The following is a 23,348-nucleotide window of genomic DNA, read 5'->3' on the forward strand; positions in this document are numbered from 1 at the left end:
GGTAGCAGAGGTGAGAGCCCCAGGTTTTCATGGGACCCAGAAAATTCAGCTTGGAGAGCTGAGAGGCAGCAGGGAGCCAGCCTGCAACCCCAAGGCCTTTTGAAACACCTCAAGGCTAGCTCTTGCACCCTAGAGACCTTCATCTTTATCAGGCTTACTATAAAAGGCAACTGTAGAAGTAGCCTGGGATGGAAGGCACATGTTGGAGGTGGGAGGAGATGGGTCCTTGAGGGAAAAGGAGGGGCAGGGAGATTCCCAGGCTGGCCTTCCTCTCTGGAATCTGGAAATAGATTGAAACAGGTCTTCTTCACCCCTTCTTTTGCACATCTTCTTCCCCTGTGAATATCAAGTCAGTTTATGACTGAATGCATCCATTGATTTATCAAAGAAAATTCCAACATGTATCCTTCAATTCTATAGCACTATTTCTATGGACAGTTTATAGATTGATCAATTAAATAGGTTTCTGGGAAAAGATTAGAAATGTTTAGTGGAAAAGTGTGGTCTGATTTCTGAACAATCACCCTGACAAAAAATTTAGAATGGAAATTGTTTGTAAGTAAGAGACGGCCTCAAACTTTATAATTGTCTTACATTTTATATACCTTATGTCTTCAAATTAGTTCCCTCTTCCTTTAAGACAGAATTCATGGTTTAAAAATAATTCTTCACTCCAAGCATAACAATAGGAAATTATAGATATTTAATAAATGTTGGTGACTTATGTTTGGATACTAACCCAATATAAATTATTTTATGTAAAGACTTAGATTTAATGAAATATTGTAGAGTTGATTAATTGTTCTCAAGTATTAACTTAAGTGAAAAATGACTTAAGATCACTATTTTTTAATTCACATTTCATAGCTTTACTAAAATTTTTAATACACTAGCTCAAAAGCCATGATTCTTTGAATTTTGAAAATAACATGAAACTTTAGAAGAAAATGTTAGTCTTTGTCATTTTCAATTCTATATGTACAAGATTTTTTTGGTAAGCTTGTGAAATTACTTTGTGAACTATAAAAACTGCAAACCAAAGTTGAAATGTTACCTACTTCTCCATTTAGAGAACTAAATAGATGTTTGCCCTTAGAACAGTTAGATGATCCTGTCATTTTACTAATGTTCTCTATTTATATTTTATTTTTAAAAAATATCAAGTTAATAAAGAAACACAGCAAATAACATATCTGGTTGAGCTGCATTTATGATGTTTTAGTTTATGACATGTGGAGTAACAGGGAAGTGAGCCTATTGGTTGGCTGTTTAATGCAAATTAAATATTTGTGTGTTTTTATGAATATATATTATCATCTTTCATATCTCTTACAGAGTTTGCAGGTTGAGCACTGAGAATAAGCTTGGAGAAAAATTAATGTCCATAAACACTGTATATTAAAAATCTGATGGAAAAATGTCTTTGGTATATAGAAGGGAATGTAGCCTTACAGAAAAATTAACCCAATATTGTAATTGTTATCAATGCTATTGCAATGACCTCACAAAAATGTTAGTTAATAATTTAGGTTTTAAACCTGTTCTTTAGATTTATATTATCCTCTGAAATCATCTCCTTTTTTGGATTTTGCTATGATAAATTTTTTTTAAAAGATCCTTTAATAAAAGAAAGAAGACTAGGTTACAGTGTGGCAAATTCGCCTTTCTTCTCCATGACAACAGATAAAGAAGCTGTAACCATGACAACAGTAATGGGCCAGGGAGATTAGGGGCAGACTGCAGATTAGGCCTCCAAGAGCAAAGAAAAGAAGTCCTGATTGGCTGTTTATTGAGACCTTATGTGAAGACAAGTTACTGTTGAGAGAAAGCATGGAGGATTAGCAAGAACAAAATGATTGCCCCTGTATAAAGTAAGAAGTCTTTCCTTTGTTAAAAATGTGTCCGTTCCTTTTTATATAACAACTGTTGAAATTGAGGTAAAGAGTCCATGATTAATTTTAGTCTGATCTTGATTTGATAAATCAAGTCTAAACTAACTGTGTAAGAAGATACTTTGGAAGCCTGGAGTGAAAAGCATCTGAGTGAACCCCCCACAGATCCTCGCCCCGCCCAGCAGTTTCCTTCATGGCAGCCCCTGAAGGGTGGAGAAACCAGCTCATTTTTGATGTGGTACCCCCATAAGCAGAGTGCTCCTGGGGAAGAAGGATTTGAAAATTTATCTCCTATTATTTTAAAGCTTATCTTTTTGACTTCTTGAAAATTCTCAAAAGATTTTTCCAAGTCATCATTGTTTACATTTTGTTTAAAAAAATTATTTTTTGTAAATAAAGTCTTAAAAAGATTCCATATTCTTTAAACTGATGAGATGTATAGGTATTACCTTTGAGAAAATGTACTGTCTATGATTTCACATGATGCCTTGATAATGGGGTATTCATTATTTTTGAAGTGATAAATTTATAGACATGAGAGTGTTTGGTCAAATGATGTGAATATTTTTTCATTTTAAAGCCTTTTGCCAAATTGAATTCTAAAGAGACTGTATTGTTACAGACTTCAGCTGACAGTATAGAGCTTGCCCATACCCTAACTACTACTACATATGAACATTCTTTAAAGTCTTGCTACCCTGACAGATTTTTAATAGACTTTATTCTGACTTTTAGATTTTATTTAAATGTGCATTTTTTTTATTTGTCAGGTTGAATCTTGTTTTTAGTAAAATTATTCATTATTTGATTTTCAGACATTCATGTTTATGATAGATATTAACTGTATGTCTGTTAGCTATTCTACAAATACTGTGAGTCAGTCTTTACAGAGGAAATACACCTACAGTAAGTCAAGAAGAAAGGAGGATTTAAGTGAATGAAGTGGACTTGTTTAAGTGGGAACTGCCTGTGCCAGGCCCTGGGGAACCGCAAGTGGTTCAGCCTGGAGAAAGCAAGCATGATCAGTATCAGCATCAAAATGCAGTGTGCATCCAGGCGAGCCCCATGAGAAGAGTGGCCTCATCTCCTCCGCCCTAGGAGGGCTGCAGAGGATAGGTGCTTGCTAAATATTTGCCTAGGGAGTAGAGCTAATGTGAACATGAGCAAGTCTCTGCCCAAAGCTGTTATTTTTCTGGCAACAGAACACGTGAGGCTATTGTGCGGGAAGGCGAATGCTCTGGAATTACACTCAGCTTACAGTGGAGGAAGTAGATAGATAAACTCCCCAGTGTGTGTCTCCAAAGGCCTGTGCGGCCTTGGCTCCCAGAGTCCCCAGGGAGGGTGCTCTTCAGGCACCCTCAGTGGCAATCCGCCAGGGAGCTCCCTCTTTCCAGCCTTCCCTCCTGGCCCTGTTTCCTTCCCGACTCCTCACGGGTCTTTCCTGGGATCACCGTCCAAATAAAGCGTGCGCACTTAGGACCTCTGTGCGAGGGAAGGCAAACCAAGAAAAACGACAGACAGGAGCAAGGCCGGCCGGCAGACTGAGAAGCTTGAGTTTCTCTGAGGTAACGAGTAAGCACAGAGGAGAAAGATGAGAGAGTGATGAGCCGGTGTGTCTTCATACAAGTTGATGCTGGTCGCCGTACAGAGAATGAATTCGAGGCGGGGAGCTGGAAGACCGTTGTGGCAAGTCTGGTGAGAGAGAATGACAGTGTGGAGAGAAGCCGAGATGAGATAGATTAGAGGTAGCAGGCGTCTCCATGAAGGGGAATCCTCGCAGGGGCGAGTGAGGCGAAGTCAGGAAGAGGGGATACGTGTCTAGGGTTGTAGGCTACAGATCTGAGAAGACGTGTAGACACAACCAAGTCAAGCGGCCCTGGAGGAGAAGCAGGCTGAGGGGGAGTGATAAATTCACTTCAGCGTGAGAGTTTGAGCTGTCCACGGTGTGCGGAAGCAAAGGTTTTTGTCAAGGAGCTTAACGCCCGTATTTGTAAGAGAGATGCTCCCTACCCTGGTGTCCGTCTGTCCCCTCCCCTTATTACTCCATCATTAAAGATTGACTGGCTCACCACCAGTCTTCCACTCCTGTCAAATACTGTGCTGATCAAGAAAGCACGGGGGGAATTGTATGTGCAAAGAAGCTGGCTAAGAATCTGCCAGCTAGAAATAACTGAAAGCTTTTTGCAGCTCTTGAAAACCTCTCTTTCTAACTGTATTGTAAACTGGTTAAGTTTCCAGGAGCGTTGGGAAATAAGAGAACCCCCTGCCTCCCCAAATGGATTTTCCAGTGAACAGGAGTTTAGTTCACAGCAGGAATGCCCATTCAGCTAGCCTCTGGAGAAAGTAAATGCAAGAATGGAGACTAACTTCAGTAAGAATTAGAGAAAATGGCCCACCAAAGCCAGTTTGAAGATTAAATGTAGACAAATGGGTACTTGTGCTTTGGGGCCAGAAATCACCTGTCAAAATGAAATATATGTCCCTTAGACTTGGGGACTTGAACAAATAAGAAGAAAATGGAAATATCCAGCAAATATTAATTATGAATTCACAAACACATACACACGCACAAGCACACTCTCATTTAACTGCAAACATCTGTTAAAGATTATAAATGCCCCTAAAGTATTTGATAACCCAGTTTTCCACCTGTGGATGATTCAGTTATTCCTATGAATAACAGTCATTGAATTTGGATTTAAATATGGTGATACTCAACAAGTATGGTACAGTGGTAATTCTTGATGTCCAGTGGAATTTTCAGTCTTTCCTTCTATTAGCATTGCTAGTAGAATTGCTTCTATTTATATCTTTCAGCATTTAGTTTGCTACTTTTAATTTCATGTGCTCATTGTAAACAGTAAAACAAGGTCCTTCACATTGTATCTAGAATGATGTAAACGGGCAGTCAGAGTGGAATAAGATTTTATAGTAACTGCTTGGTTATCTAAAGCATGTATCAGTACTTGGAAGAAATTCCCTGGTAGGCCAGTGGTTAGGACTCAGTGCTGCTGGTGCCTGGGTTCAATCCCTGGTTGATGGACTAAAATCCCACAAGCCACAGGATGCAGCCAAAACAAAAAATACCTGTAGTAAGTCTATATTCCCTGTTTCATGCTGAAACCGAACTTTTTGCTTATGGTCATGAATCCCTTTAGCAGTAGAAACTGGCCATATACAATAGAATCGTGTTATTAGTTTGCCAATATTTTATGAACTCCAAGAAATCCTAATACTTTTTTTTTTGAGATATAGTTGGTTTACAATATTGTGTTAGTTTCAGTTGTACAGCAATGTGATTTTGATATATATTTTTTTCTGAAATACATGTGTGAGTGTTATATATATGTATGTATTTTTTTCCCATATGGGTTACTAAAAAAAAATTCAGTATAGTTCCCCATGCTACACAGTAGGTCCTTGTTGGTTATCTGTGTTATATATAGTAGTGGGGGAGGGATCATTTAGGAGTTTGAAATTAACATATACACTCTAATACACCTTCAATTCCACTGTTGTGCCTTTGGTTTCTCTTTCCTTCCTTCCTTTAGAATGGATGGGAACGCACCATTCCGCATTTGCTGCCGGGCTTTCCTTGCCTTCCTGCACGTTTCCTGCCCATGTCCCCCTCACTTCTGACAGCGTTCTCTCCTTCCTTCGTAGCCATCCTGAGCTCCAGTGTCCTCCCATCCGCTCCCAGAGACGTGGTCCCTGTCCTGGTCTCTAGTCGGTTTGTCCGTCTCAGCTGGCGCCCACCTGCAGAAGCAAAAGGGAACATTCAGACTTTCACGGTCTTCTACTCCAGGGAAGGTGACAACAGGTAGGTGCAATCAAGAAATTCAGCTTAACCCACCACGTCTTTCAATGTAGACTGTGTGGTGATGGTGGCCAGAGGTCTTGAGCAGGACTTTGGAGACCGTGAGGAAGTTCTGCCCCCTGCCTTTCACTCGTTATTCAGTGGAGATAATTGAGTTGCTTGTGTGGTTTTTTTAAAGCAGGATTGTGTACAGAAGCAAATTCAGGGTTTTTTTTTTTTTAATTTTTTATTTTCAGTACATTGAATCTACTCAAAAACATTCTAAAAATGTACAACTTTTCCTTTTAAACAAAATATAGTAAAACATTTTTTTAAAAACCCAAATAGAATATTTGACATTTACAATTCAAAATCAAAGTAGCAGAATATTAAATATTTACAAAACTGTATCTTTTAAAGATATGTATAACGTTACATGCAATTGAGTTGGCATAAAAGAATGGCTCAAAAATGGGAGATTTCCCCTCGTTCCTAAAAGGAAAATACATCCAGTAGAAGCTGTGTACACGAGTTTTTAGTTTCAGTACCAAGGCCTCTCTTTCTGCATCTAAGAACTTTAGATGTGTGAGGGGCTTCTTATAACAGCAGGGTGGGGTGTCCGGTGCAAATTCAATTATTTATAAAAAAACTTCTTTGAAAAAAAGACAAGCATGTAAATATATACTATCAGGCTTTGGTTAAGTCTCCTTGATTTTCAAAGTGTTAAACAGAATTCTGAATTCTTAATTAAGAATTAAGCTACGTATTAATAGAATCAAATGTGGGAGAACCAGTGTGGTGAGGTTGCAGTTTCATCTCTGTCAATGACATGAGGCGATCTCCAGAAAACCACATAACTTCTCTGAGCCTCATTTCATTCTTAAGTAAAGAGAATCTAGTAGTACTTACCTTAAAAGTTTTTGTTATGATTAAATTAGGTTGCAATTATAAAAGTCACTCAAGAGCAAGAGTCTTTAATATTATTGTCTAGGCAAAGTTAAGTTCAGTTCAGTCTCTCAGTCGTGTCCGACTCTTTGTGACCCCATGGACTGCAGCACGCCAGGCCTCCCTGTCCATCACCAACTCCTGGAGTTCACTCAAACTCATGTCCATTGAGTTGGTGATGCCATCCAACCATCTCATCCTCTGTTGTCCCCTTCTCCTCCCGCCTTCAATCTTTCCCAGCGTCAGGGTCTTTTCCAATGAGTCAGCTCTTTGTATCAGGTGGCCAAAGTATTAGAGTTTCAGCTTCAGCATCAGTCCTTCCAAAGAGTATTCTGGACTGATTTCCTTTAGGATAGACAAAAAGTTTTTGTTATGATTAAATTAGGTTGAAGTTATAAAAGTCACTCAAGGTAAGAGTCTTTAATATTATTGTCTAGGCAAAAGCGCGCCGTATACGTCTGATTTCAAGATTACAAGCTGCTGTTGCTTTTGACTTCTTTGTTGTTTTATTTTGTTTTCTGGGTTTTTTTTTCCTTCCTTAAAGTGTTTCATGATTTTAAGGCTTTGAAGTTTGATTTGTAAGTCTGTAATAGATATTGCTTAAGTTCCAATCTATAAGAATATACTGTATATAATATCTCATTTCTTTAAATTCATTATGCTTATTTTATAATCTACATTAACCTTTCTTATATCTGCAGTCTGTGTGTCTGATTCAGCAATATGTTTCTTCTGACTCTTCTTCATGGGAGCTTATTTTTCTTCCCATGTTTGGGCTATTCTTGAATTCTATTGGGCGATTGTGAACTCTAGTCCTTAGAAATTTGTCTGAGGGAATTTTTGAGGCCCAGATTTAAAGTACATTCTCCTGGGAAGATTTGCTTTCCCAAAATGAGTCCATATTAAACCAAGTTTTTGTTAAGATGTGTTTGGTCCATGCAGGCCTCATGTGCTTAGTCCCTAACCCCATGGACTGTAGCCCGCCAGGCTCCTCTGTCCATGGGATTCTCCAGGCAAGAATACTGGCGTGGGTTGCCATGCTCTCCTCCAGGGAATCTTCCCGACCCAGGGACTGAGCCCAGCTCTCCCACACTGCAGGAGGCTTCTTTACCCACGGAGCCACCAGGGAGGCAGGTCGCATACTGATATTTCATTAGTTATCAGAAAGCCCATTAAGTATTTGTTTTTCTACCATTTTTAACATATCAACTTAAGTGGGTAAATGCAGACTTGTGTTAAGCAATTTTAAGAGGGTTTATTTATTATTTTTTCCTGTTCCAACTAAGTTAAAACTGACACTGGGATATAATTTCATTTCATTTTCATTTTCCACTGAAGCTTGCCTTTTTCAGGATCCTGGCTATATGCAGGGTTCTCTAATAAGACCTTATAGCCTACTTTAACGGCAAACTTTGTTTCTTATTCTCTTTTCCTGTTAGTTTCTAAAATTTATAGGTCTAGACTTCTATTGATGGGCAAGTACCCTAAGTTAAAGAGTCATCCTGCAAGTCTGCTTTCCCACTATAATTCTCTTATTTTGCTGCCAGCATATTCATGGGTAATTTTTTTTTGTAAAAGAGATTTTGAATAATTTACCCAGCATTTTTTCACATACTATCCAGCTAGCCATATTGCTTGAAATGGAGTTTTGTTATATTTATCAAATGCCCATATGATTGGTATCATTATTATGTATCATTAATTACTGGCATTTGAACAGGTATATTTGCATTTAAGCATGTTCAATGTTTGGAACTTTTATTAAAGATTAAAGCATAAAGCCATTCTGTAAATATCTCACTTAGAATGAGTCAGAAAGCTAGGGAGTTCCCATTCCATTTTTAAAGCATTTTTTAATTTTCTCTCCTCATTATATTTGTTTTTTTTTTTTTAATATTGCCAATTAAAGATGATTAAAAGAGGAGCATGTAAAAGCTGAATTTACATCAGAGAAACATTATGTTGCCAAATCCGAAGGTTCTGTAGACAAGAACACCTATTTTGAAATACACTCAGTGGACCTGCCTGTGCCTCTCACACAGAGAGGGAACAGCATCATTAAATTCTTTAATGGATGAGGATTTTGATAGGGTAACTAGGATCTTTACAAAATATCTGTTGACTTGGCGGAGTTGCAATTCCCAAATCTTTCCTTCCACATTAAACCTCCTCTTAAATAACTAGTTCAAAGTGGCCATGTGGGAAATATGACCTGTTTTATGCATCTCTGTATGTTTTAGAGGGGCATGAGGAAAGAAGAGAGCGAGAGGGAGAAAGAAAGGGAGCTAGAGAAGCAGAAAGACCAAGAATGGACACGTGTCCTGTTGGGACCCAGGCGTCCGCAAGGCTGAGCTCACATTAATCCCAGTGATGACTATCCATTCTTCTGCGGGAGAAGAGACTGGATAGCTGTCACAGTATTACCTGTGCCTATTGAAGGCATGTGGGGGGGAAGCCCAGATCAAAGCGTCAGGCTTCTAGTGTCTCAAACTTGAGTGCTTCAGACACATGGCGATCTTCAGGAACCCTTCAGGGTCCGAAAGAGACAGTATACTTGGGCTGGCAGGAGTGGTCTTTAGTTCAAAAGGCTGCAGTGTGATAACCAGATGGCACGCTGAACTTCTCTCCTGCTGCGTCTCAAAATGCTTTTCTTCTCAGTTCACAGCAGCCGTTAAAGTATATCCTTTTTAAGTTTCTGTTTTCTTTTACGATTTGACCTGCCTCTACCATGAAAGGAAAGAAATACACCAGCGCCTATTGCCTGTGTTCCCTAGGGTCATTCATTACTGTGAAGAAGCAGGCCTTTGTTTCAGTTTTATCTCCACAACTACATAACTCTGTGACCTTAGGAGAAGCCTCTTAAGTTCCTTGCATGCAGCTGTGAAGACTGGAGGTAATAATTCTTGCCCACTTGTCTTCCTGTGTTCACATGGGTTTCTTGGAGGCATCTTAAATTCAACCTGCCCAGAACCATTCTCACTGTCTCCTCCTTAAGTATATATTTTCTTCACTTTTCTTAGTTTATGCTTGTCCCTTTCATCCTGTTGGCCAAGCGAAAAAACCCATGTCATGTTTTACTCCTCCAGCTCTTAGCGTTGCCATTAGTCACCAGGTCCTCTCATGTCTATCTTGGCCACAGCTCAGCCATGTCTCCTTTCTTTCTGTTATCTCCACCATCACTTATATGATCTCTGACAATAGTTTCTCACCTTGTAATCCATCCCCCTCACTGTCTCAAGCTGTCTTTTTGAAATACAGTTTGGATCACTCACTTCGCTGCTTAAACAATGTGAAAGTGTTTTAAATTTAAATATGATCAAATTTCTATATAAAGACATGCACATAACTACTACCAAATTCCCTTGAATGGAAATCTGTCTGCAATCTATACATAGATAGAGTGTAGTGCCTCTAACCTGTGATGGTTAAAAATATACCACGTATGTCCAAATGGCTAGACTTGGAAATGGCACCACGGTTTTATCAGATGTGAGCTTTGTGAATTTAATTATGTAAAAACCAGGAATAATATCTCTTTGCTGTGATTTCTACCTATCAGAATTGCTGTGAGAACTAATTGAAAGAATTCAGTGAAAGCATCCAAGTTAGTCACTGCACAGTGGCAGGATGCAGGTCTCAAAATTGTTTGAGCTCTAAGACAGACAGTATGGAAAAGGCTGAAAATAAGGCTCAAAGCTGAGGGTTGTATCACCGCAACAATGGGTTGCCATCTTTTATATGAACCACTTATGTTCAAAGCTGCTCACTGTTTCCTGCTAATAAAAACATTCTATCCTTTATTCATCTATTGATATCTTCCATACCTTTCAAACCCATGGATCAATCCTCCATACCCTCTTGGGCAGTTATTCCTCTGGCCATACCGTGATTCTTGTCAACAGCACTCTGCAAATTCTCCATGCTCTCACTTTCAGACATCATACTTTCTCTGATTTTCCTGTTTCTCTCTTCTCAAATCTCCAGTACCCTCCCTCTGTCCCCCTCTTTAAATGACCTTCCTCCTAGTTTCCTGGAAAATATTAGTACTCGGAGTAGAAGTTATATAAGCTTCCATTTAAGACTCTGATTACAGCCAACCTTGATTCCACGGGGACCCTGCACTTCATTGATTCTATGGTCTTCCATGGTCCCTCCTCCTTCATGTTCTCCTTCACTTATTAAAAGCTAAAATCCTGCAGTCAATTCTTAGAAACACTGACACACACCAATGCTTTGCTTATGATTCTCATTTAATATTAGTTTCTCGGGAAAAAAACAACTCAAGTAAACTAATTTTCTGTCTACTTTTTCTTGTGCTCTTGGAGCTGAATATACCTGGAAGAAAATATGCGACTGCGCTGATAGTCTTAAAATTCTTCACTACTCATCTGGGAGTTACATTGCACAGAGCAGTCAGCCTCTCTCACACACGACCCTAGATATATTTAAATCTCAATACTTTCCCTCTTTCCCCTGCTCTTAATTAACCTCCCTTCTAATTTCCTGGAAAATAGTAGCACTCGGAATAGAAGTTGTATAAGCTGCGTATCTGATTTACCTATCTCAATGGATCTTTAAGTATGGAACCTGTCTTTCCTCAAATTGCTGTGAAAGAATTGGCCATGCTCTTAACAGGGCCAAACGTTCACTTATGTACTAGATCCCACCCTGTCTTGCAAACAAGAAAGCTTCAGGTCAGTCTTTCTCCTCATCATCAGTGTTTTGCACCTTGGGCTATCATGCCCATCAGCATGCAAGCATGTATCTGTATTTTCCATCTCAACAAACCATTCCTCTCAGTCTCATTTCTCCCTTCTCTATCACTTCATTCTTTTCCCTTTTACAGCAACAGACCTCGAGTTGTCTAGGTGAGGTGAAAGTCACTCAGTCATATCTGACTCTTTGCGACCCCCTGGACTATACAGTCCATGGAATTCTCTAGGCCAGAATACTGGGGTGGGTAGCCTTTCCCTTCTCCAGAAGATCTTCCCAACCCAGGGATCAAACCCAGGTCTCCCGCATTGCAAGCAGATTCTTTACCAGCTGAGCCACAGCGGAAGCCTTGTCTAACTTTACTCCAATGCCTTACCTCATATTCCAGTTATGATTCTATCCCTAGTATTTTACTGAAACCGATCTTAGCAGGGTTTACCAGGTGGCATCCGTGATGCTAAACCCAGTAGTCAATTCCTGGTCCTCTCATCACTTGGATAGTTAGCAAATGTTGTCACTGTTGATCACTTCCCCTATCATTAAACATATTCTTCCCTTGGATTCTATAATAGACATTCTCCTGATTCTATTCCAGTCCTATGGATTCTATTCCATTTTCAGGCTTTTTTTTTTTTACATGTTACTCTTAGTCTCCCTGACCTGTGAATATTAAGTTGCCCTAGAACTCAGACTTTGGAGATATCAATTCATCTAGTTTGTGACTTTATATCAGTATTTTGTCAATATGTTGATGCCTTCTAAATTTGTATACCTGGACCTGATGTTTTACCTGCAATTCTGAATCATATAGCCCAATTCCTTTCTGATTTCTCAACTTTGATTTGTCATGAGCATCTAAAACTTATAAATGAAATATCTATTTTGCTTTGACCTCAATCCCCTTCCAAAACTTTGTCATGCCAGAGGTTCCTCCATCAGTAAAATCTGCATATTTCTCATTACTCAAGCCAAAGTCTTTGGAGTAATTGTTAAGACCTCTTTTTTTCCTGAAACCCTACATCAAATCCATCATCAAGTCTTAGCAGCACTGCCAAAATATATCATGAATCCTTGATAAAATAGGATACCTGATTTTTGCTACAAAATAATACTATAAGACTGGCTTTTGTGATTTATTTTAAGCTGACTGATGGGAATAATTGGGTCCTCATATCATTCTGTCTAATTTTGTATTGCTCAAAATTTTCTATAATTAACAAAGTTGACTATATAAATGAAAATAAAACATATACTGAATCCTGCCACTTCTTACTTCTTACTACCATCAAGTCTCATCCATACTATTGCTACAACCTCTCAAGTCTATTCTTACCTTAGCAGCTGGAGTTAACCTAGAGTTCACACAAGTGACTACCTATCTCATTCAGAGAATTATCAGAAATCCTTCTTGATCTGGCCCCATGTCACCTTCCCAACTTCATCATTCGTATTTACTGTTTTCTTATTCACTCATTCCTCTCCAGTCTCCCTGACGTCTCTGCATTTCCTCTATATGTCAAGAATCCTTCTCCCTCGAGACCAGTGTCCTAATTCTTCAGTCTCCCTAGAATGCTCCTTCCCTCAAACATTGGACATGGGTCATTCTGTCTGTCATTAAGTCTTTGCAGAGATGGTATCCTCTCTTGGAAGTTTTACCTGACTGCTAACCTTCCCCGTGTCCTTATTCATTCTTATTTTTCACCACTGAGTTATTACCTTTTAATTATGGTTTCCTGAAAAGGGTTTCTTACCACCAGAATATATGCATTATGTGGGCAAGGATGTTTTTATCACTTTTATTCATTAAGCTATTCTCAGCACCCAGAGCAATGCCTAACTTAGAGTAAAACCCCACGGAATAGTTGTTAAATTGAAGTTCCAATTGAAATGTCGTCACCATGTGAAACTCTCCAGGGTCTTATAGGTCAGAAGTCATCAATTTCTCCTTTATCTGCCCCTTTCACTTTGATTATGTGATTATGGTAAGTATTTGGCACCTTGTATCTGGTTTTGTGTTTGTTCGACTATATGTGTATTTCTCTCCCCAGCAATTGAGATAGGATCTTATTTATAATTCTGTATCCAAGTGTCTAGTTTCCTGACTTCTGCAGATGTTTACTGATCGGAACTGATAAGATAAAAGTGGCAGAGAGGCAGATGTGATATTCTTAATAGATTTTTCCTCAACCAATAAAGCAAACTGTGTTACTGAGACGATGAAAATGCTGACTGCAATTCAACGGAAACTTTTTAAATTGAGAAACAAAAAGTTGATTTTGAAATTTGATTCTACTATCTTGGTTCATTTTCTGTTTTCTGGCTCTCAACTAGAACAAACATGAGCCATGTGTCTGAGCGATTAGCTGGGATGCTTATTTGCCCGTATAGGTTTATTTAGCCCCTTAACACAACAGCTTTTTAAAACGTAGTGGATTTAACATTCGCCTCAGATTTGCGATGGCCTTGTCAGGCAAATTACTCTAGCTCAGATTGTCATTAATCTACCTGACTGGTTAATGGTGTCAATAATGCACGTGCCACGGTTAACATTTTTTATTCAGCCCCTCAGGAGCTTTCATTGCATAAGTCAGAGGCCAACATAAATTCTAGAACCTGAAAGCCAGAATTCACAGACATCCAGCTGTCTCTCCCTACTACCTAAAAATCTTTAGAATGGAGAATGATCTTAGGGATCAGAGTCCAACTTTCTGCTACTTAAACATCTAGCAGCTGATGCCCAAGGGAGGGGTCAGTTGCGTCCCTAAGACCACAGAGTAAGCATCCACACTGAGACACTGAGAGCAAGCATTCATTGACTACTCACTGGCACCAGGAAGCAGGCATCTTACATAAATTATCTTATTTCATCCTCACAGCAAAACATTATCCAGACGAGGCTTAAGGAGGTTTATACCTCTGCTATACAGCTGGCAAGTGGTAGCACCAGGATTGAACGCAGGCCTGCCTCCCGAGCAGGTGTTCTCATCTCTACACCTGCTTGTACTCAGCAGTTAGTGGACTAATCTGGAAGAGAATCAAACTTTCTTGATATTTTCAGAATTAGGATATGGATTTCTTCGACAGGCTTCTTTCTGATAATGCTCTGACTTAATGGTGAGGCTGATTTGCATCCTTTATTTACTATGGAAAGCACAGTAGCACATTTTTATATGTGTGTAGAACGTTATACCTTCCATTCAGCAACCTAAAATTATATATGGAGTGTGACTCAGTGTATTCACAAGGTTATGGCTTTGAGGCTGTGAAATCGAACTTCCCGGGCTTCGATTCTGGCTCAGAACTGAGCTAGCCAGGTGGCCTTGGGCCAGTTACTGGTGCCTTCATTTCCTTATGTGGAATAATAATAGTGCTTGACATGGAAGGTCGTGATGGTATCAAACAGGGCTGAGAAAGTGCCTGTAACACTTGGTCATTGCCTGGGACAGATGGATCCATGGGATGGATTCATGTGAGTTGGAAGTGAAAATCAATGAAATAAAGGCATTTCCCAATTCATGTTTAGAGAGAAGTTTATCACTTTCACAAATGTTAGCACATTTGATTCTCAGATAAGGCTGGTATGATAATCTCTGTTTTACAAATGAGTTTTCCTGGCTCAATTCAGAAAGTCTATAAAGCATCAAGAATACACAGAAGAACTACACAAAAAAGATATTCATGACCCAGATAACTACCATGGTGTGATCACTCACCTAGAGCCAGACATCCTGGAATGCAAAGTCAAATGGGCCTTAGGAAACATCACTATGAACAAAGCTAGTGGAGGTGATGGAATTCCAGTTGAGCTGTTTCAAATCCTGAAAGATGATGCTGTGAAAGTGAGATGATGCTGTGAAAGTGCTGCACTCAATATGCCATCACATTTGGAAAACTCAGCAGTGGCCACAGGATTGGAAAAGGTCAGTTTTCATTCCAATCCCAAAGAAAGGCAATGCCGAAGAATGCTCAAACTACTGCATAATTGCCCTCATCTCATACTCTAGTAAAGTAATGCTCAAAATTCTCCAAGCCAGGCTTCAACAGTACTTGAACTAAAAACTTCCAGATGTTCAAGCTGAAAATAGTAAAGGAACCTAAGATCAGAGGAACCAGAGATCAAACTGCCAACATCCATTGGATAATCAAAAAAGCAATAGAGTTCCAGAAAAACATCTACTTCTGCTTGATGACTATGTCAAAGCCTTTGACTGTGTGGATCACCACAAACTGTGGAAAATTCTTCAAGAGATGGGAATACCAGACCACCTTACCTGCCTCCTGAGAAATCTGTATGGAGGTCAAGAAGTCACAGTTAGAACTGGATATGGAAAAACCGACTGGTTCCAAATCAGGAAAGGAGTATTTCAAGGCTGTATATTGTCACCCTGCCTATTTAACTTCTATGCAGAGTACATCATGTGAAATGCCAGGCTGAATGAAGCACAAGCTAGAATCAAGATTGCCAGGAGAGATATCAATAACCTCAAATATGCAGATGACACCACCCTTATGGCAGAAAGTGAACTAAAGAGCCCCTTGATGAAAGTGAAAGAGGAAAGTGACGAAGCTGACTTAAAACTCAGCATTCAAAAAGCTAATCATGTCATCCTGTCCCATCACTTTCATGGAAAATAGATGGGGAAACAGTGGAAACAGTGAGAGGCTTTATTTTGGGGGGCTCCAAAATCACTGCAGATGGTGACTGTAGCTTTGAAATTAAAAGACACTTGCTCCTTGGAAGAAAAGCTATGGCCAAACTAGACAACATATTAAGAAGCAGAGACATTACTTTGCCAACAAAGGTCCATCTAGTCAAAGCTATGGTTTTTCCAGTAGTCATGCATGGATGTGAGAATTGGACTATAAAGAAAGCTGAATGCCAAAGAATTGATGCTTTTGAACTGTGGTGTTGGAGAAGACTCTTGAGAGTCCCTTGGACTGCAAGGAGATCCAACCAGTCCATCCTAAAGGAGATCAGTCCTGGGTGTTCATTGGAAGGACTGATGCTGAAGCTGAAGCTCTAATACTTTGGCTGCCTAACGGGAAGATCTGACTCATTGGAAGAGACCCTGATGCTGGGAGAGATTAAAGGTGGGAGGAGAAGGGGGCGACAGAGGATGAGATGGTTGGAAGGCATCTCCAACTCAATGGACATGAGTTGGAGTCCATTTCCTGTCCATCACCAAGCTCCGGGAATTGGTGATGGACAGGAAAACCTGGCATGCTGCAGTCCATGGGGTTGCAAAGAATTGGACATGATTGAATGACTGCATTGACCTGACAAAGCATCACCTAAGAAGCTATACAATTAGGAAATATTATAAGCAAGGATTTTAATGCAAGTTTCTAGTCCAGTGATCTCTTTACTATATCACACAGAGTAAAAGATACTTCCTAAAAAGACTGTGGGAGTTCAGATGGGGGAAATAAAACACTTTCATAAGCATCATTCAGTTTAATCCTCACAGAAACCCTGTGAGTTTGGCAGATAAGGGGCTGGTATCTTCCTTTGCAAATGAAGCCGAAGAGGTTCCGAAACAGCCCCTGACTTGCTCAAGGTCACACGCCTGTTTTGTGGTAGAACAGACACTGGACAGGGGCTTCCAACTTGCAGCTGTTTGCTTTCCATGGCTTTATGCCACTTCAGGAAACCTCTGCTCACTGCTTGGAATTAGAGACCAGCTGTTCATGACTGGCGTGGAGAATTCATTTTAGAATGCATCGTGCATTATGTTTTCAACACAATGTTTACATATTCTTTCCTTGCCCCTCAGAGTTGAGGATCATGCAGCTGATGAAGCTTGTTATGAAGGGAGTGTGTTGTGATGCAAAGACAGCATGTGACACAAAGACTCAGAATCCAAAGCTCCACCTTCAAGCTGAGTCAGGCCTCCTGTCACTCTGCTTCTCTGCAAAGTGTAAAATCCTGTCCATCCTAAAGTGTTGTAGATCACTAAATGAGAGAAGAGTGATATAATTTTTCCTGTGGTCTTGATGCATATTGAAATATAAAACATGTCATTGACAGATTTCCAGTTTAAATGAAGGACCCATTATTCACCTGTGAGTTGACCATGTGTCCAGAACTGTATTGGAAGTAACAGAGGAGGGTATAACCTCTTAGAAACAGTTTAGTCGTGTTTAGTAGGTAGGCAGGACTAAGGTGTATCCGTGAAGATGGAGCAATGAGGAAAGATTCTAGAAGTAGTCAGGAAGCAGAATGGACAGGACAGGCTGGAAGATTGGACAATAATTGTGAGACAGAGGGAGTTTTCAAGGGTTATTCCTAGGATTCAGCTTACGGTGAGACAAGTTGCTGAAATTAGGATGGTGAAACAATCCAAGTTTGAGAATGAAGATCAGAAAGTCACACTCAGACATGCTATGTTTGATATACTTTTCAATATTCAAGTTGGAATGTCAAGCAGGATCCTCCTTGAAAATAGAAAGCTGGAGCTCAGAAGAGAGGTTTGGGTTGGAGATATCTATCAGGAATTTGTCAGCATGGAGATGACAGTAGCAGCTAGAGAAGGGTAAGACCGGCCGACCCCAAATCACAGGATGAGGACAGGACCCAGAGGTGAGTTATATTTATTCTGAGGGTATTGGCTGGAACTAGTAAACCGAATAAATCATTTGAATCCAAAACTTCTCCTTTTCCATGAAAAAACAATTGTATTTGTTGCTGCAGTCATTATTGGTTATATAACTAGTGTTTTGGATGTGTGCTAGATGCTAAAACAAATTATGTTAAGACAAAATTAAGCCTGTTCCTTAGAATGTGTGTGTGTGTGTTTAAACAATTCAAGTAAAAACAGAAATTTTAACCAAAATTTAGTGAAAATACCTCTGACCAAGAAGATGACTTCCATTCCCCCATTATGCTTTGTCTAGGGGTGGGTCACCTCTGAGCCTACTTTCCCTTCAAGAGAACACTGATTCCAGAGTCTCTGTTTCTGGGGTGAGAAAGGGTGGCCCTTGGGTGGTGGTTGCTGCTGTCACTTTGAGCCCCATTTCAGTAAATAGCTTGTTTCCAATTAAAATCTTCCCGTCTTTGCACCCTTGCTGCTTTTATTAAAGAAATAAAAATTAAAGTAGAATGGATCAAAAGATGTTAAAAATCTCTCCATTAAAAGTACCATAGGTCCTTCCTGAAGAAGGAGTATTAGTAGAACTCTTCCTTTTTAAAGCAATTAATTAGGCATTTGATACATCAGGACAGGATCTGTTGCTCAGCTCACAGCTGTGACTGCATGTTAACACCCTGCTATACTTAGGCAAGAGGATATATGTTTACTTAAGATGTACACTGCAGACTGATTCAAATGATCCTCTAAGAAATGATACCACCTTAATCTTTAAATTACTTCTGAAACGTAAATACAGCAGTGCTGAATTCAGCTAATAAACACACACACAGAGGTAATTTTCTATTCCCAATAAAGGATGATAGATTTTTAAAAAAACCTTCTTTGAGGAGATCTCACTCTTTTCAAATCATGAGAAAGAAACCTAGGAAAGTGAGGTGGCATCTGAAAGCCACCCAAAGTTGGAAGGAAACATTTCAGAGATCACACTCTGTGAAGATGTTATATAATTATTCTATTAACGTTTTTATTTTTATTTATGCTTTCATTTAAAAATGAGCACCAGCAGCATAGGCATTATTATAATTATTTTTAATTTTTAGTTAGAGGGTAATTGCTTTGCAGTGTTGTGTTAATTTCTGCCCCACAACAGTGTGAAGCAGCCAGAGGTGTACATATGCCCCCTCCCTCTTGGGCTCCCATCCCTCTAGGCTGTCACAGAGCTCCAGGTTGAGCTCCCTGTGTTATTCAGCAATTTCCTACTAGCTGTCTGTTTTGCATATGGTAATATGTATCTTTCAAGGCTACTCTCTCAATTCCCACCCTCTCCTTTCCCGCTGTTTCCACAAGCCTGTTCTCTACGTCTGTGTCTCTATTCCTGCTCTGCAAATGTTCATCAATACTATTTTTGCAGATTCCATATACATGTGTTAATAGATGATATTTTTTTCTCTTTCTGACTTACTTCACTCTGTGTAACAGGCTCTAGGTTCATCCACCTCACTAGAACTGACTCAAATCTGTTTCTTTTTATGACCGAGTAATAGTCCATTGCATATATGTACCACAATTCCTTTATCCATTCATCTGTCAGTGGACATCTAGGGGGCTCCTGTGTAGCATAGGCATTCTTTATCTGTACTGAGTATATGCAGGCTGAGTGTCAATAGGATATGAATGGAATATGACTTCTCTTCTGAAATAACTCACAGTTAATTCAGAGAGACTAACATGTCTGTCAATACAATGTGATGCAGGCTGCAGTGGACATGTAAACCAAAAGCAACAGAGGCACGAAGGAGATGGTATTTTATGCTGCTTGAATCTGAGGATGTAATGGTAGGAAAGCTCTAGCCAGGAGAATTTATTTGAGTTAGAGTTGAAGAATGAATGAGCTTCTGCCAAACCAAGAAGGGACTGAGTCAGGAGAAGGTAACTCCAAGATAATCAAAATTAAAAGAATTAATGAAAGTCAGAATGACAAATGTAGGGATGGACAGGTTGTTGTGGGGCTGAGTGACCCATTTACAGATGATTGTGTTAAGGATTGGGCCATGTCTTAAAGGTCTTTGAATCCTGTCCCAAGACTTGGATATTGTATTAACCATAGAATGGCAGCCAGCATGATGTTTTGGGCATGGAGTTGACAGACTATGTATGTGAGAAGAGTGTTTCTATCAACAGAAGACAGAACTGGGAAGACCAACGACAAAGAACTAGGAAAGCTATTTTAATGCAACGCATAGTAAGTAGGAACCAAATCAGGAGCCAGTTCCAGGCACAGGACAATATAATCTAACCAGAATTAGGGCTCAATGCATACTGCTCAAGGGTGCATTCCATGCCACCATGTGTGACTCCCTGAATTAATACATATCAGCATTTAAGTGTTACCAACAAGGGTTCTTGGCCTTCTTAATCAATAGAAATTGATCAGAGTCCAGACAAGAAATTTAGGCAAGGCTTTACTGGGGACACTGCTGCAGCAGCAGGGAGACAAAACCCAACCACAGGTTCCCTTGCTTGCTAACTCCCCGAGGGGAGCGGAAACTTGTTCCTTGTAAGGGGTGAGGATAGGGGTGTGTCTGGGGATCAGGCCAGAGGAGTGGGTTGCGTGGTTTGCCCATCCCTTTTTAGGTGGTGTTGTGTGCAGGGGGCATGCCCAGTACCCTGGTTTTGCTCCAGGCTCCTCAGAAGTGGCACTTGGTCTCTTTGTATCTTTTTTGGTCTTTTTGTATCTTTCATCCAGAATTTGCCCTAAGTGCCCATGCACGCAGTTATTTCTAGTCCCATACAGTTTCTTTGTATTTTGTTGCTCCAAGACAGGGTTATCCAGGTGCAAGCACAGCTGCATTGCAGCAAAGGGTCCCAGGCCCCAGCCTATCTCATAAGGAGGTTTTAGATGAAAAGCCTGATCTCAGCAAAGCAGCAGAATTATTGTTACTCGGTCAGAGTATATGCTTTTAGAACATAGTAGTTATTTTCCAAGAAACCTTAACCAGGTAAACCAAAGCCCAGAGAACCAGAATTTACAAGAAAGAGGTGCTTCTTATTAATGAACTCCTGTTAGTCTCCACGTGAAGGTCAGAGAAGGCAAGTTGCCTACACCTTTTCCAGCCAGCAGAAGAAGACAGACTATATAATTTATACTCTGTGGATGGTCAGTGAAGGAATAGGCCGTGAGTGGATTCTGGTCTCTCTGCTTCAGTCAACTTAATCTTCACTTGCCCACACTGACTCAGAGGCAAGTGGAAAATAAGTGGAATAATGATGTTCTGGACAGTTCATCTGCCACCACAGACCATGACTCTGAGTTCTATGGGTTTGATGGGTAATTATGTCTTCAGAGTCTTCAGCGAAAACTTCTTGGAAATGCAGCCAGGGTCCCCTGCCGCTTTCCCAGGAGTGGTTGGTGCGGTGACAGGCAGTACCCCCTGGACACGTAACTGGACAAACTCCTAACCTCTCTGTTCTTCAGAACCTAGTGCATTTATCTGCCCATTTACAGAGGAACATGGGCTAGAATGAGCAAAATGAAGTCCTAATTGCTAACTGCCTAAAGACAGAGGTATGGAGAGTTTACTTGAGGTGCCTGCCATCGCCAGCAGCATGCAACCAGAGAAACAAGTCACAAGCTGTCCTTCCAAATTTAGATTTTATTTCCTTGTTGGGAGATGACTCGCAAACGTTTGCTTTCAGCTGTTAAAGAACAAATGGGGTCATCAAAAGCCACCTGCCAGTCTTTGTAACTGAACACATCTGTGAAGGGTGACATGGCCGTAAATGTTGTTTTCTTGGAATTCATTGGTGTCACATTTGACGTCACCCCTTAGGACCCTAGGAAGCATCAAAGCAACATGGCACCAAAGCCCAGATACCACAGGGCTGGGGGACTATGCTGGGAAACTCGGGGAACACCATTCGTTCTCCACTGCTGCTGGCAAAGCCTCTTCCCTTTCAAAGAATATTGCCGTTTTCATTATCGAAACTTGTCTGATGCCTCTAGTTCTGACGACTTTAAAAAATTGAAGTACAGCTGATTGACATCGTTGAGTTCATTTTGGTTGTACAGCAAAGTGATTCATATATATGTACCTATATATGAATACATGCATATATTCATATGCATGTATTCATATATGTGTGTATGTGTGTATGCATATACATGTTCTCTTTTCTTTTCTTTTCCAGTATGGTTTATCACAATATTGAATGTCGCTCCCTCTGCTCTACAGTAGGACCTTGCTGTTTATCCATTCTCTGTGTAACAGTTGGCATCTGCTGACCCCAAGCTCCCAATCCATTCCTCCCCCACTCCCCCTCCTCCTCTCAAGCACAGGTCTATTCTCGACATCTGTGGGGCAACTTTTTTTGATTTGACTTATCTCTGTAAACAAAATTAACCTGACAGAAAATGTCAATATTTATTTGTTTTTCTTTGTGATTGTACCTCTTATTACTTTCTCTCTTCAGATTGTGGAAAGTCCTCTTGAACTCAAGAACACTTCCTTCCTATGAGGTTGTCTTTTTTTTTTTTTTTTATAATAATAGAAATAGTAGCAGTAGTAAGTGCCGTGTATGGAAGACTCCGTGAATACCAGGTCTCATGCCTACTGCTTTATATGGTTTACATACAGCATTTCATTGAAATCTCTAGAAACTCTATGAGGTAAATGTTTTTATAGCACCAGTTAGCACTTGAGGACTCTGAGGTTCAGATAAATTAAAGAGAAAGCTGGGAAAACAGCCCTTGGCTTTAAAATGCTGTGTGTGTGCATGCACACTCAGTCATGTCTCCCTCTTTGCGACCCCATGGATTGTAGCCCATCGGGCTCTTGTCCATGGGGTTTTCCAGGCAAGAACCCTGGAGTGGGTTGCCATTTTCTGCTCCAGGGAATCTTCCCAACCCAGGGATCAAACCCACATTTCCTGCATTGGCAGGAAGATTCTTTATGACTGCACCATCTGGGAAGCCTTAAAAATCCTGAATCTTTTACCTAATCTACCTAGGAGTTTGATGTTACCTCACTCTGATGGGATAAGTAGATTCCTGAAAATTGGCACATAACATGGAAATGCTTAGATTAAATCTGTATTTAAAGCCATTAAGAGCCCACGTTGAAGAAACTAGTGGTGAAGATACTTTGTTCACATTGTGTATAACATTGAAGAAATATCAGTTTTCTATATCAGTGAACATAGTTTCTTCATAACTCTTAATATCATAATTTGGGATATTTCTGAAAGCTGCTGGATCCCATGTCTTGGCTATTATAAACAGTGCTGTGATGAACAATGTTCTAATGAGGTGGATGAAACTAGAGCCTATTATACAGAGTGAAGTAAGCCAGAAAGAAAAACACCAATACAGTATACTAATACATATATATGGAATTTAGAAAGATGGTAACAATA

General features: G+C 40.0%; 1 protein-coding gene across 1 annotated transcript in view; it reads left to right on the forward strand.

Annotated features, from left to right (window-relative positions):
• Window positions 1–23,348, forward strand: part of DCC (DCC netrin 1 receptor) — an 877,980-nt gene that overhangs the window by 433,806 nt on the left and 420,826 nt on the right. The window contains exon 8 of the mRNA XM_070361809.1: window positions 5,556–5,712. Within this exon, the coding sequence (XP_070217910.1) occupies window positions 5,556–5,712 (157 nt within the window). The remainder of the gene's footprint in view (window positions 1–5,555; window positions 5,713–23,348) is intronic.

Source organism: Bos mutus, chromosome 24 (assembly GCF_027580195.1).
Source record: "Bos mutus isolate GX-2022 chromosome 24, NWIPB_WYAK_1.1, whole genome shotgun sequence".
In the NCBI taxonomy this organism is placed as follows: domain Eukaryota; kingdom Metazoa; phylum Chordata; class Mammalia; order Artiodactyla; family Bovidae; genus Bos; species Bos mutus.